General features: G+C 46.6%; 1 protein-coding gene across 8 annotated transcripts in view; it reads left to right on the forward strand.

Moving 5' to 3' along the window:
- Positions 1–2345: 2345 nt before the first annotated feature.
- Positions 2346–16138, forward strand: part of LOC118013283 (integrator complex subunit 6-like) — a 52904-nt gene continuing 39111 nt past the window's right edge. For 2 of the 8 annotated variants that reach the window (XM_035009069.1, XM_035009052.1), the window contains exons 1-2: positions 2366–2705; positions 2847–2924. In XM_035009069.1, coding sequence (XP_034864960.1) covers positions 2595–2705; positions 2847–2924 — 189 coding nt within the window. In that variant the 5' untranslated portion in view covers positions 2366–2594. Of the gene's footprint in view, positions 2706–2846; positions 2925–16138 lie in introns of all 8 variants that reach the window. The other 6 variants (XM_035009061.1, XM_035009088.1, XR_004679987.1 and 3 more) reach the window with 5 other exon arrangements.

Genomic DNA, 16138 nt, shown 5'->3' on the forward strand with positions numbered 1-16138 from the left:
CATTTGTTGTTTCCTGTCTTGTTAATTTTAGCCATTCTAATTGGTGTAAGGTGGTATCTGGTGTAAGGTGGTATCATAAATAAGGAGTATGATCTGCCTCAATTCACAAATGATATTTATATATTATATCAATATATTATAAAATATATTAAAATGTATAATATAAAATATATTATATATCTGATATAAACTCCTAATAGGAAATATTTTTTAAAAGACGTGTTTATTTTAGAGAGAGAACGCCTGTGTGTGAGTGGGGGGAGGGGCAGTGGGAGAGGGAAAGAGAGAATCTTGAGCAGACTCTCCACTGAGTGCACACTATTCCTTCCAACCCAGAATCCCTCCCTCCTGCCTCTGTGCTCCATCTGTGAAACCTTCTGAACTTCTAGACTACTGGCCCATTGCTTCCGTTGCGCTTTTTACTTGCATCGCTTGTTTGTCCCTGGTTCAAATACTGCCATGTGGCCTCTTCTGAAATCTTATTTTTCTGAAAATGTTATTGAATGTATATGTAGGTATATGTATACATGTGCATACATACATACATATATATATGTACATATATATATACACATATATATAACAAAGAACATATGAAATTGTAAGCTCATTGACGTTCAAGGATTCCACGTTGCTTATAGCATACTGCTGGGAATCACACTTCCATATTTAAAAGTTGTGTTACATGAAGTAGTCAGCCAAGCGTGGTTGGCCCCCTCCTGAGCCTCTCCATAGAGCCAGACCTGAGAATATTTCTTTTTTTTTTTTAAGATTTTATTTATTTATTTATTTGAGAGAGAGAGAGAGAGAGAGAGAAACAGCATGAGAGGGGATAAGGTCAGAGGGAGAAGCAGGCTCCCCGCCGAGCCAGGAGCCCGATGCGGGACTCGATTCCAGGACTCCGGGATCATGACCCGAGCGGAAGGCAGTCGCTCAACCAACTGAGCCACCCAGGGCGCCCCTAATATTTCTTTTTTTTTTTTTTAAGATTTTATTTATTTATTTGACAGAGAGATAGAGAGATCCAGAGAGCAGAAGCGGTGGAACGGGGCGGGGGTGGGGGGGGAGGTGATGGCAGAGGGAGAAGAAGTAGGCTCCCCTCCTGGCTGAGGAGGGAGCCCGTTTCGGGGCTCAATCCCAGGACTCTGGGATCCTGACTTGAGCCAAAGGCAGACACTTAACCATCTGAGCCACCCAGGAGCCCCTATTTTATTTTTAAAAAGATTTTATTTATTTATTTGAGAGAGAGTGAGCGCACAAGCAAGGGGGAGAGGCAGAGGAAGAGGGAGAAGCAGACTCCCCACCGAGCAGGTTGCCCAATGCGGGGGCTGGATCCCAGGCTGAGATCATGACCTGGGCCGAAGGCAGATGCTTAACCGACTGAGCCACCCAGGCGCCCCCTCCCCTTTTTAAAGAGAGAATATTCCTCATTGTTGCCCTAATTCCGGCAAGCTGCACTTTCCCTTACTGAAAATCGAATTTAATGCCATCTACCATAATTGTTTCAAAGATTAAATAAAGCTAATGTGGGTGCCTGGCACTTCATAGGTGCTCAATAAACGTGAGCTGAATCAGAACCGAGGTTGGCAAACCTCCCATGTGTAAAGGCTGTGCAGACGCAACCATGGGTGGAATTATCCCTGGCAGGCCAATACTGAAAAAGCTCAATGAAACTGAAGAAACTTGTGCATTCAAAAGGCCGGTTTAGGTAACTGTGTTCAAGCTTTAGCTTTCTTTCTGAGTGGATATGTGTGGAATGCAAGGCCAGCAACCGCCTCACAAATACTGATCAAGAGTGGGGAGGCATCGAAAGGAATGCGAGTAGGTCTTGCCAGGAAAGAAGTTTGCTGCTTCTGAAATGTTTTGGTCTTAGCCAGTGGCAGGATTGATCGATTGCAGTTAGCAGAGCGTCTTCTGTGCAGCCTGTCCAAGCATCTGCTTCTGCAGTGCTGCACAACTGTTGCTCAAATTCACTCTCCCTTTCGAGTCATCATCTCTGAAGAGCCAGCGAAAAATCCCTTCAAGCCACCCGAAGTATCCTAACAGCTTTCAAGTCCCTTCAAGGAGGGTCCTTAACATTTCCCCTTACCCCCTGCCTGGGTTCAAACTTCAACTCCCAGGGTTCGCCCAAGGCCCTCCCCTTGCCCTGTCATCTAATGAATATGCAAATACCACATAATTGGCAGCCAATGGCGTGGGTTCTGGTCACATGGTGCCCATGGTAGGTGAGCGGACAGAAGTTGTGTGTCGGTGAACAGAGACAGCTCTCAGTCTGGGGCGAGCGCTTGAGTGAGCGTGGACGGATGCTTGGGCAGTAGTCCCTGCGGCGGCGGCGGCGGCGGCAGGGGAGGGGAAGGGGGAGGGCCCCGAGGGCTACACACGCTCACACTTTCAAGTTCCCTTGGAGGGAGAGGAGGTGGGGCTGCAGAAAGAGGAGGCCAGGAGCAGTTCCATCCGTCCCGTCCCGTCTGCCCCTTTTCTTCTTGCTCCCTGCACCTTGGCTCTGCGAGAGTTGAGGGTTCGGGTGGTAGTCCGCGGCAGTGAGGGCAAGAGGGTCAGGAGAGTGGGCAGCGGAGCCAGGGGTGCGGGGGAAGATGCCCATCCTGCTGTTCCTCATAGACACGTCCGCCTCTATGAACCAGCGCACTGACTTGGGCACCTCCTATTTGGACATTGCCAAAGGCGCTGTGGAGTTATTCTTGAAGGTAAAGGGAGGGGAGGGGAGAGCTGGGGAGAACTCCCGAGGGATGGGGGTGGTGGTGGATCTAGGTGCTTCTGTAACGTCCGTGTCGCCCCCTCCTCCCTCCTTCCCTTCGCGGCCCCCTCCGTCATCCCTCGTCACGCAGCTGCGCGCCCGGGACCCGGCCAGCCGCGGAGACAGGTACATGCTGGTCACCTACGACGAACCCCCGTACTGCATCAAGGTAAAGGGGCCCTCGAGGGCGTGGGCGGGCGGGAAGTGGGAGCCAGGCGCCCGCGGCTGCCGCCCCTGCCCCCGCCCGAGGCGGTGCTGCGGTGCCCGGCGGGGCGCGCGGGCCGGGCGGGGGCGCGCGGAGGGCTTGGCGGAGCTGCGGCGGCGCCCGCGGCCGGGGCCGGGGGACGCGGGAGGGGCGGCCGCGGGGCAAACGGCTGGGTGGGGGGGGGGGGGGGGGCCGCCGAGCCGGTGGCGGCGCCGACCGCAGCGGCCTCGGAACATGGCGGACATTTTGCTTTTGTATGAGCCAGAGAGGGAGACTGAGGGCGCTGCTGAGATGGAAGGGAGGGAGGGGAGGGAGGGGAGGGGAAGGAGGGCCCGAGACCCGGAGGGAGGCCGCGGGGTGGGCCCGCCCCCTCGGGGTGCACCGGGCGCGGCGGCGGCGGCGGCGGCGGCCGAGAGGCCGGGCGGGCCGAGCGACTCCGCCCAGAGGTGCTGCCGGCCCGGCGCGCGGGCTCTCCGGGCGCCGGCTCCTCCTCCGGCCCTGCCTCCCCCCGCTCCCCGCGCCTCCCGCTCTTCCTCCCGCTGCCCTCCCCTTCCTGCTGAGAGCGTGGCCGAGCCAGCCGCCGGCCCTCGGAGAGGAGACGGAGCCTGTGCACGACTGTGGTCTCTCCCCCGCCCCTCCCGATGGCAGATCTGCCCGCGGAGCGAGCCTCCCCAGCCTCAGACCCGGAGAAACTTCTCATTTCCCCCCCCCCCCGGGATCGGTCCGCTCCAGCCCGCTCGCGGGCACCTCCGCTGTTAGTGTTTCATCGCCGACTCCGGCGAAGCCGCGGCGGGCTGGGGCGGGGACGTGCTGATTGGAACTCACACGGGGCCCGAGCTTTTTAGGGACCTGGCCTACCTATTTACATCCTAAATTAGGTTGCTGTTAGCCACGTAGGGATTTGTCCCGGGAGAAGAAAGGAAGGGGGAGGACTCGACTGCGCGCGGCTGCAGTAGCCAAATTCGATGATTGGATCCACGGCACTCTGACCTACAGGCGAAAAGGAGGGAGGATTTAACCTCCGTGGGGGTAGTTAATTTATGTTCCGAATGGTGAGGGGATAAAGAACTTCCTTGCCTGCAGTGGCCCGATAAAGTAGAACGCAGACTATCAAATCAACCTGCATGAGAGTCCTGCTTGCATGTTGAAATTTCAGAAATGCATTATTACCATAATCCTTGACGTCTTTTGCGAGACGCCTTCTTTTTCTCAGAATCATCTTAATAGTGCTGGGGAGCAGCAGTCTGGATGTGTTGTAATCCGTTTTCAGGCGAGGGAAGTGTTTAAAAGAATGGAACCTACCAAAACCGAATGGTTGGCCAGAGAGAGTGTGCCTTCAGAAATAAATCCAAAGGGAGGCTTTAATCTTGTAACTCGGAGCTTGGGTTAGCAGTTCGATTGGTGGGTTCCCCTCCAAACTGTTCTGGATTGGAGGTTTTGTTTTTAGTTTTCGATTTATCTATATTAAAAACTGCAGCGAGTAGACAGCTTTCAAAATGCCATAAGCTTTTAAAAAATGTCAGTTTCCCAAAAGGGTGTGACCATTTTTTTTTTTCCACATAGAAAAGCAGATGTTTGTACATCCTAAGTCTGAAAGCCTACACCCTTTGAGTACTAATGCAGATAAGAACCCACCATCTGTAGTGTGGCCATTGGAAATTCTCTTTAATTTGAAGTAGTAAAAAGGATAAGCCACAAAGCAGTGTGGCTTTTTTTTTTCTTGAAAGGATAACTTATTTAACATTTTTGATATAGAAACATTTCATGGCAATATTTACAGAATCTTTGGAAAGGAAAAAGAAAGTCTCCCCCCCTCCCCCTTAACAACCATCATGCATCTTAACCACGTATACATATTACTTTGTGTTCTTGCTTTCCCCACCTATTTTGTCCCATGAATTATTCCGGGTTGCCACATAGTCTTCATACTTAAAATTTTTAGTGGCTGCGTAACTTATCCATGGTATTTTGGAGGCTCCAGATAGTTCTGGGAACAGAGGGGAAAAGTTGGATCTTGTTTTTAGTGGAAACTTCATCTGTTAGCTCATTTTATCCTGCCATGTTATAGATCACATTTTTTCCCCTTAAGGAAAAAAAAAAAAAAAAAGGCGTCCTTCCAAGTTGAATTTGATCCTTGTTTTCTGCCGTAGGTCAGGTATGGGAAGGCACTTTGGGTAATGCTTTTAATTACCGATCATTAGTTGCCTTCTTATTTAGGCTTGATGCTTTTCCAAGGTTCTCTCAGGGTTTTCATTTTCATCTCACAAGATAACTCCATGTGCTAGAAGATGGCTCATGGTTAATGATCTTAATGATGTTTCTGTCATGTTGCTGTGTGTACCTGAATCACTAATGATCCGCATCTTTGGTAGCATTTTCTTTTTCGGAGTCTCCTCAGCCACTCTCTCCTTGCCTTCCCCCCAACCCTCCCCTCAGCATGTGGTAACTATTTGTTCTTTGGCTTTTAGGATCTAGGCATTTGGAAGGCCTGACATTTTAGAACATCTGGTGAATTTTTCTTAAAATTTAGTTGAGTCTTTCATTAGCTGATAGCTGGGAGCCAGAAAGGTCTGTTTTCCGTCACATGGATTATCAAAAAGGTCTTTCTTTGATTGTCAGCGGGCATCTTAGTTCCTACTTGAAACTTCACGCTTTGTTAAGAGCCTGGGTCCCTTCAGCCAAGTGATGTTATATATAGGGCTTATTGGTAGCTTATTTTCTGCAGAATACTGTGTTCTGTTATTTCTCAGTTGCTCTACAGTTGGAGGGCCATTGTTTATCTCTTCTCAAAATAACTGCTTATTTCTCAGGTCTTGGTTATATACAGCTCCAAACACTGCAGAGAGAATTTTTTTTTTCTACTAGAAGATTCAGTTCTGTTCGTGGTGTAACAGGCAGGAGTTGTGCATTTGGTTGGGAGGTTTTTTTCTAATAGGCGTGGAACTATTCCCAGTGTATCCACTTACAGGCTCTGACAATAAATCTTGTGAAAAGTTACAGTGACTGGAATTCTTCTCTAATGTATACTGTTGGAATACATGAATATAGTGTTTCACCTAGGACTTAGTAACTTCTTACTGCATCTCCCCTAGGAATGGCTTTGTGCTCTTTTAAAATTAGTCATACCTGTTACTTGCAGTCGGCTTGGCAGGGATGGAATGAGGTTTGATTTGGGGACCGTATGAAAAGCATATGGAATGCAAGCATTTTGTGCGACATCTGTTTCAAGCATTGCTTTGTAGACCGGTTTTATACACAGTGTCACAAGTGTTAACACTACTTTTATAAAATACAGCCTTAGTGTACACAGCTGGGATGAAACCCTGTTTAATATTTTATTTTATTATTTTTTAAAGATTTTTATTTACTTATTTATTTATTAGAGAGAGAAATAGCACGAAAGGGGAGAGGGTCAGAGGGAGAAGCAGACTCCCCGCCGAGCGGGGAGCCCGATGCGGGGCTCGATCCCAGGACTCCAGGATCATGACCTGAGCCAAAGGCAGACGCTTAACGACTGAGCCACCCAGGCGCCCCCTGTTTAATATTTTAAATTTCTAGTGTAACCATATAAGACTAATACAGGGTTTTTTTTTAAAAAGTGGGGCTTGTTTTGCATACTGGTTCTTAATAGTTTGGCTGAGGTTCTGCTGTCTTGTATGTTTTGTTTTGCTATGAATCATAATTTCCTTTTATTCAGTGAATAGCTGAGGTAAGCTTGTCGCTGCTACTAGTTCTGAGCAAGCTGAAGGCTCCGAGAAGAAAGTGAGCCATGAGACTGGGGGATATAATAAATATTCAAAATGGTTTGATGTTTGAAGCTACTTTCTTAAAATGATTTCTTTTTTATTGAAGGAAATGCTTTTTTAACATAAAACTGAGTCACTTTTCTAAAAATAGCTGAAACACATTTATAAATAGTGGGCAGAAGTTGTTTTTTTTTTTTTATAAATAGGAAGAGATGTTTCAAAGAAATATCCCAAGTCTGTAATTTGAAAACACAGAGCACTTGAAAAAGTGAAATTTTCCCTTGAGTGTTGCTTTTTCACATCCTGTAGCTAGTTTTGTTCACTGGTAGCTGCATGCCCGAGTCCACATGTGTCAGCAAAGGCAGCAGTTTGGCTTACAGATTTAGGAAGTAAACTTAATGCTCTTTAAATGATCTGTGTTCCAAACATGTATTGGTAGTTTAACTAAGGTATCACTTTTTCCTATGCCCCGGAGTATAGGTGATGGGCCTTATTTGGACAAAAGAGTGACTTAGAGGGGAGCCTTTCACTGTGGCTGGAAGCTAAGGAAGTGCTTTTGGGTGAACCGGTAGCAATGGGGGCCTGTGAGAGCACCCTGAGACAAGAAGGTGCACTCGAATCTCAAAATGCCACAAAGGGGGTGCATTGACTTCTATGATGAACTGTGTCTCCCCTGACCTTGCTTCCTTTTCAGCTTTCATTGGCCATTCGGAAGCATGCGATGACAGGCATTTTGCAATAACAAAAGGGGAGAGGAACCATTCACACAATGAAAAGGCAACCTACTGAATGGGGAGAAAATACTTGCAAATCATGTATCTGGATAAGGCATTGATGTCCAACATCTATAAAGAACTCATCCAACTCAATAGCAAAAAACCAATCATCTGACTTAAAAATGGGCAGAGGAGGGGCATCTGGGTGGCTCAGTGGGTTAAGCGTCTGCTTTTGGCTCAGGCCATGATCCCAGGGTCCCACATTGGGCTCCTCGCTCAGCGGTGGCCTGCTTCTCCCTCTCCCTCTGCCACTCCCCCTGCTTGTGCTCTCTTGCACTCTGTCAAATTAATAAATAAAATCCCTAAAAAATGGGGATCTGAATTGACATTTCTTCAAAGAAGACGTCCAGATGGCCAACAGGTACATGAAAAGATGCTCAACATCCTTCAGCATCAGGGAAATGCATATCAAAACCACAATGAGGTATCACCTCACATGTGTTAATTAATGACTATTATCAAAAAGACAAGAGATAACAAGTGTTGGCGGGATGTGGAGAAGAGGGAAACTTGTGTGCTGTGAGTGGGAATGCAAACTGGTGCAGCCACTCTGGAAAACAGTATGGAGGTTCCTCAAAGAATTAAAAATAGAAATACCCTTCTGGGTATTTATCTGAAGATAATAAAAACAATGACTCAAAAGACACCTGCACCCTCCAGCCCCCTAGGTTTATTGCAGTATTATTTACAATAGCTAAGTATGGAAGGGACATAAGTGTCCATCGATGGATGAATGGATAGATAGTGATACGTATATTATTCAGCCACACAAAAGAAGGAAATCTTGCCATTTGCAAAACATGGATTATGCTCAGTGGAATAAGTCAGGCAGAGAAAGACAAGTACCATGTGGTCTCACTTATGTGCGGAAGCCAAAACAAAAACAAAACCCAAGGAAACAGATCAGTAGTTGTCAGAGGCAGGAGTTGGGAGGTGGGCAAAATGGGTGAAGGGGTCAAAAGTTACAGACTTCCAGTTATAAAATAAATAAGTCATGGGGATGTAATGTATGGCATGGTGATTATAGCTGATAATAGTGTTATTGCATATTTGAAAGTTGCTAAGAGAGTAAATCTTAAAAGTTCTTATCGTAAGAAAAAAAGAAAATAATTTTGTAACTGTGTATGGTGATGGGTGTTAACCAGACTTATTGTGGTGATCATTTTGTAGTATATACAAATACGAAATCAACATGTTGTATTCCTGAAACTAATATAACGATGTATCAGTTATACATACATAGGTAGGAAGTAAATGCTTACAGACTTTTGTCCAACCTATGAATTAAATACAGTTTACTGGAAAGAATTTTCTTTTCTTTTTTAAAAGATTTAATTAATTTATTTATTTGAGAGAGAGAGTGTGCGAGCACATGCTGGGGTGGGAGGGCAGAGGGAGAACCAGACTCCCCACTGAGCAGGGAGCCCTATAGGGGCTTAATCCCAGGACCCTGAGATCATGACCTGAGCTGAAGGCTGACACTTAACCGACTTGAGCCACCCAGACGCCCCTGGAATGAATTTTCTGAGTGAGGTACTCTGAGTGGTAACACTTTTCCTTTATACGAGGAATTAGAACTTTAGTGAAAGCTTATCCAGAAAACCCTTCATCGCTCAAGTATATGCCACTCTATCTGTACTTTTGTTGGTGGTTTTGTTTTGCAGTGAACAAAATTCCATGTTAAAAAAAAAAAAAAAGCAAAGTTTTCCGTAGAAGATTCGGCACGAACTGGCGGATGATGGGGGAGTGCTGACAGAATTGTGGAGGCCAGTCTGTTCCTATCCCAAACCTCTCCTCTGTCCATTCATTGTCGCTCAGCTGGTCTCCCTACTTCCGCTCTTGCTCCCCACTGATTCCTCCCCTTCCTTGCCACTAAATTGGTCATCCTCAAAATAAAACAAAGTAAAATAAAGTCATCCCCCTACTAAAAGATTTTACTTCAGTGGCTCCCCCAGTACATTTCGGAGTAGAATCCAGGCTCCTCCAAGGGCTCCGTGATCTAGTTTACCTTCCCAGCTGTGCCTTCTCTTGGACCTTAGGCTCCAGCCACAGTGAGAAAGTAGGCTGTCTTCCCCAGACTCACTATGCCTCTTGTTGATCCCTCTGCCTGGGACACACTTGGCCTGACATTCTATATGTCTTCATTCCATATTCTCCAAAGTCATCCTGCCCCTCTGCTCCACCTCTACTCCAAAGGGCATAACAACTCCCACCGTGATCCTGCAACACTGTCCGGACCTCAACTCCAGCAGTCAGCACGGCATACGGTGATTCTCAGTGCTCACGTGAGCTTTTTAAGGCCCCATATTTGAACTTCTCTCTACTTGTGCCCCGGGCACCTAGGGAGTGCCTGGATTTTAGCAGGTACTCAATGAATGGGAGAAAAAGATCTCAAGCAGTATGAAATGTGACAGCTACCCAGTCCTGCTCCGGTTTCTGCTACTCTTCCTTCAGAGGGTGATCGCTATTAACGGATTGACGTGTTTAATGTTGATGACAGCTAGCGTTTTCGCTTAGGTTCAGGTTTATAATTTGGGAGAACTGTGTCTTTGACAAGACCAATGTATGTGCATCCCCTTTCTTTTGTTGGTTGAAGTATAACTTATCTACTGAGATACATCCATCTTAACGACCTGACTCCTTTTTACAAACCTTTCTATGTTCGTGTAACCACCGCCCCAGGGCCAGCTACAGAACATTTCCGTCACCGCAGAAAATGCTTCTTGCGTCTTCCTGCAATCCCTTCCTCCCCTGCAGGTAACTGTTGGTCTGGCTTTTATCACCACGGTGGTGATAGGATCAAAGTGGTGTTTACAGAAGAGAAATCTGACAGTGGATCACCACCACAACCGTCTAGGGCCCTACGATCTAGGCCTGAAAGACCTGGCCCAAGGGGAGACCAGAAGGGTAAAAGTCATGGTCCTAGTCATCAAGGGTCATGAGAATGGTCCTTGGAAAAAAGGTGACTGGAGAATGTGGATGAAGGTATGGGATGTGTCAAGAGCAGTGGACCCTTAACCAACAGATTGGAGGTGAGGGAAGGGGGTGGGCAAGATACAAACAGAATTCAGGTTCTCCAGTCAGGATTGTAACTAGCTGTGACTGGGTCACAAAAGGACTTTGAAACCTCCAAGCCAGAGTGTGTACATTTTTCCGGGGATGAAGAGCTAGGAGACGGAGCTGAAGAGAAATGGGGCTAGACTTGTCTGTGCGCTTGTTCGGTGATTATTCCCAGTGGTGGAGGATGAGGTGGGCTGGGGAGAGGGACATAGGAAAGGTGGGAGGGGACCCAGAAGATGTGGTTGAAATTGCCTAGTTTTGCATTAGTGCTGACCACCTGAGAGCTCTTGGCCTTGAGGCTGGGCTTGGGGTGGGAGGGATGGCAGAAAGGCAGGGCACATGGGAGGAAAGGGCAACTCCTGTCCTCCGCAGGTTGCCTGTGCTTCAGGAAGATAATTAGAACTGCTTCTGAGACAGGGCTCTTAGTTTCACAGAGCGATCAAACGTGGCGTCCAGTTCCCTTTTGCCAAGAGCATAAATGAGAGATCCAGGCGGTCCCTTTGTGTGTGTATTGGGAGGTGGGAACACACTAACTCCTGGATACAATGTTCTAAATGGTGATTAGGTTCCCAGACCTTCCTCCCCAGGAAAGCCTTTTTAACCCTTAATGTCGCTTAGCCCAGAACTATTGTGTTGGTCATTGTTTCTATGGGGAAATGGATTTGGGTTTCCAGGGTGATTTGTTAAAAACACATCCTTCCCCTCTTCCTCACAACTCCTGGTGACTAGTGAGTGGTCCCAGGGAGGGGTAGGGACACTCTAAGGGCTCCAGTAAGGAGGATGAAGGGCTGAGGTGGCAGTGAGGGTAGGCATAGCTCTTCAAATACACCATTCATGTTTTATTTTTTTAAATCTTTTTAATTCATTTATTATACACACACACACACGTATTTTAGAGAGGGAGAAAGAGAGAGGGAGGGGAGGAACAGAGGGAGAGGGAGAGAGAGAATCTTAAGCAGTCTTCATGCCCAGCAGGGGCTCGATCTCATGACCCTGAGATCCTGATCTGAGCCCAAATCGAGAGTTGTACGCTTAACCGACTGAGCCACCCAGGCACCCCTCCATTCATGTTTTAGATCGGCCATATTTACACCGTTCAGTACAGCACCTACTGGGCACATTTGGTGATCAAGCGCTTGAAAGGCGGCTAGTCTGAATCAAGATGTGCTGTAGGTGTAAATTAAACACTTGATTTTGAAGACTCAGTACAAAAATATATAAAGTATCTCAACAGTTTTTGGGTTGATTATAAGTTTAAGCAATCATACTCTTCGTATATTGGGTTAAGTAAAATATACTATCACTTTCACCTATTTCTGTTTTTTAAAATGTGGCTACTTAAAAATATAAAATGACATATGTGGCTTGCACTATATTTCTGTTAGACAGCAGTGTTAATTTATATTCTTTCTTAAGATATTTATGACGTTCATGTCCTAGAAACTATTTGCTAAGGAGGCTCTTTTCCCTTGAAGTTCTGTTTAAAATTAACAGCATAATGGACTCATTTGTGCATGAAAGGTTATCATACAGTTCAGAGTTGATGGGTTGATAACCCTCAGCCCTGGGGCAAAATATGAAAGCATCCCATTCTTGTTTGAATTGAAAGCCAGTTGGGTCGCTTAGACTTTTGGATGCAGTTGGTGATCCAACTGGTTGGGTTAGAAGTGTTTTCCTAGGCTAAGTACAATAGAATATATGTGTGAACTCCTAATGTAACTCCAGGAATGCAGAATTCTGTTTGTAATATGTGCTCGCCAGTGGCCCTAAATGTTGCATGCTTTTAGTGTTATTAGAAATATGGGACATAGCCCTGATTCGATTTATAGAGCTTCTTGGCCCAAGAATCCTTAGGAACAGCATTCATCAAGAAAAGTAGGATAAAGGATAAATTCTCTAGCTTGGCATAGTATAAAACCTAAGAAACAAAGGGGGGTTTGTATCCCTGCTCTTATTGAAGGCGTTCTCGATGTTTCCTAGCCAGAGCCCTTGTCTTATATCATTAAAAGGAGGGGGGGAGGCCCAGGTCCACATGATAGGAGAGCTCCCGTGATTATTCCTCTCTCTAACCTTGGTCCCCCTAATGGGGGTTACAGAAGTGAAGTGACTACGTTATCTTGTTGCTACTGTAATGATTCCCACTTAAGGAAGAAATAGCAATGTTCAGTCCTGAGTCTGGACGAAAAAGTGCAGACGTACTGCTGAAGGGCACGTATTTTACAGACCTAGTTTTGGGACCTCCTAAAACCCACTGTGTTGTCATCGAAAGCGTTATCTGGCTTTTACAGATATGATTGGCCTTATAACTACTTTCTTATAATTCTGAACAATAAATACAGTGGCTTTCTAATAATAGCAGCTGACATTTATTGAGTCATGCCTATGTACAGGGCAATTTGCCAGTGAATATAAAGCACTTATTTCATTTATCTTCCCGACCAGGCTAACTCAGAGAAACCGGGGCCCAGAGGTTACTTATAACACAGCCGAATAGTAACCCGGGACTGTCTCTACTCCAGAGCCTTCGCTAAATGAGCCACTTGACTTTTCCTATCAGTCATGGGAGAGCATTCCTTTTAATAACTTCTCACTGGTATTTTCCCATTCTGATACGCGTCCTGGAGCCATGTTTTTTAGACAGAATTATCATGCTCTTATTTATAGTTGTTCTTGATATAGCAGTGCTTGGTATTAGAGCAAAGCACTCAGTGAATGAAAGTTATGACTGCCAGGGTTGCTAGTTTTATTTTATTTTTTTTCCTGACTATTTCTAGGTGAATATCACGGTGCATTCGTTTGTGAAATGGTTTGGCGTTTGATGTCCCCCGGTTCTGCCCCTACCAGGACGGCGTGTGGAGGTGGTAGAGATTGAGATAGTAGAGATTGAGATAGTAGCTGTATGTTGGGGGTGGAGCTTGAGGGCCGGTCCCCCGGTCTTCCGGGGCTGAGTCCGCCCTATAGGAAGAGTGGGAGGCTTGAAAAAGCAACAGGGCAGTCTCTGCCTAGCTTAGCGGCTTCCAGAATCTGATCTGCCACTTTCACTTTATGAATCTCCTGATACATGTTTTTCTCCTAAGGAAAAGAAAGATGTTCAAGATACACCACAGTAACCATTTCGTTTCTTCTAATCCATAACCTGTGGGGAGGCAGAGTGGTTTTGTAAAAGGCTGGAAGGTGCCAGAAGCACCCTTGCAGTGTTTTAGGCATTGGCCTGTGCCTTACCTAATGCTACCTTCTTGATTCCCTCCACATCACCCAGTCTCCCCAGGCCCCTGACCCCTGCCATAACCAGGTCACTTGTATTTCTTCCTGCTTAGTTAGGTTGGGAGAGGTGGACTTCAGAGAAGGAATGGAGATGCACCCTCCCCGCCCCCGCTGCCCCCAGCCACTGGGGTCTTAACCGGAGAAAAGGCGTATGAAGACTTTCGTGCTAATGTGCCTGATGTCGGGAGGAAAAGTGGAGTGCCATTTCTTTCTTTCTTTTTTTTTTTTAAGATTTTATTTATTTATTTGAGAGAATGAGAGAGACAGAGAGCATGAGGGGGGGGGGCAGAGGGAGAAGCAGACTCCCTGCCGAGCAGGGAGCCCGATGCAGGACTCGATGCGGGACTCGATCCAGGGACTCCAGGATCATGACCTGAGCCGAAGGCAGTCGCTTAACCAACTGAGCCACCCAGGCGCCCCGGAGTGCCATTTCTTAAACCATGTTTGCCTGATTATACTCGTCATTAATGGCATTTGCTCTCTCATTATCTATATCCTGACCTGTAGGTTAAACAGTTCAGTAAACTTAGTACCAAGAGCCAGACTCTGGACTTGAGTGCTAATGAACAAAAGACCGAAAGCATTTGTGTTTGTGCAAGTAAGGAACAGTACTAGTGAGAAAAGTAAATATGATTTCTCAAGGTCTTAGGATTCACTATATAGCTACTTGGGCCAATTTACTCATGTTTATTCTCTTTGCTCTTGACCACGTTTGGAACTGTTAATACTCCTTCCTTCCAGAAACTGACTGCCTCCTCTATATTCTTTCCCTGTCTTCCAAATCCACTCTCTTGGTCAATGTATCTGACCTCATTCATGGTTTCTAATATTTCTTCCACACGGATGCCTCTCCATCTTCAGCTTCTTACCTAGCTGACTACAGGACATCTCCACTTGGCTGTCTCTCCTGCCCTTAGCTCATGGTGGGCACATCAGGAAGACCCTGTGGCCCTGAACCTATCCCCTCTTCCATATTCCCCAGCTTTTAGTCACCCAGGGTTGAAAGCCAGGCATTATTCAGCTTTGACCCTGTCCTTCCATTTCTTCTAAGACCTGTCCATCATCCCTTTGAAATATCTCTTACATATGTTCCTTCAACTCAATTTCCGGCTGCCATCACTTGAGGCCGGGTCCTGACCTTTTGAGCTTTGACCACTATAACAGCCTTCGACTTGGTCTCCCCAGTGCCTCCCAAATTCCTATGCTTCCCACACTGACCGCTAACTTTCTAAAAAAGCTGGTTTCATCATATTCACTTCCTTCCCCCGCCCAGGTCTTCAAAGCTTCCCCAGGGCCTATGGGTGCCATCCTGGGCCCTCTGGGATGTGCTCCATGCGTGTGTATAAAACGTATTCCCCATCATTTCCCCACAGGAGCCCCGCGCTTCAGCCAGACTTGTCTCTTCCACCCCCTGAGTTGGGTCTCCCCATTCCTAATGCCAGCCCTTAGAGCATCAGTTAACCAAAGGAAGGGGAGATGCAGAGCCCAGATAGCCAGAGGCTGGTGGGGGGGAGGAGAGAAAGTGAACTGGCAGCATTCCAATAAGGGTGTGACTTGAGGGGGAGGATGTGACAGAAGGTGCTTTATTATAATGATGAGAAGTTGCAAAAGGAAGAGGGAGGAGGGTGGAATATGACCTTTGGAGGTTGCTTAGCCTGAACTAGACCAAGATGTGATTTAAATCGGCCTGCAGTTGCCTGAAGGCACGGCTGTGTCCTCAGGAGCCCCGGTTCTCTTTGCATTTGTCTGTGCCCAAGGGAGCCTGCATAACTAGACAGGAGACAACAGGATTCTGGGGGAGACTATCTAGGCTTTAATACAGCCATGGCATTGGAAAGTGGGGGTCCCTCCTGGTGTATTTCTTGTAGGAGAAAGCTGAAGATGGGCAGGTCAAAGCTCTCTCCATTTTTCTTAAAAGCTCACACATCTGTGTCGACACACTGTGATCTCCACCTCATAGTGACGCTTCTGAGCTGTGTGTTAGAAGTCTGGTTAAGTCTAGGTCCTTTGACAAAAATCAGTTTCTAGAAAGTGGTTACGGTACATCCTGCCTAGTAGGTCACCCAACCTACTGTCATGTACCTGTGGCGAGGGGTGTCACTTTAGCACGTAGCCACAGTCTGCCGCTGATTAGATAGATACATGACCCTGGCCAAGTCACTTTCCTTTTATAGGGTCGATTTTCTTATCTGTAAAATGAAGGGATTAGACTAGATTATTTCCACTGTTCTTTCCGGAAAAAGTACGGGACAGACCGTATAACCGAAAGGCACGTAGGGGAATAATTGAGGCATGGAATTCAAAATTGCCTTAAATTTTAGAAAAATGGGGG

The sequence above is a fragment of the Mirounga leonina genome, unplaced genomic scaffold (genome assembly GCF_011800145.1).
Source record: "Mirounga leonina isolate KUSES-001 unplaced genomic scaffold, KU_Mleo_1.0 Mir_101664, whole genome shotgun sequence".
Lineage (NCBI taxonomy): Eukaryota > Metazoa > Chordata > Mammalia > Carnivora > Phocidae > Mirounga > Mirounga leonina.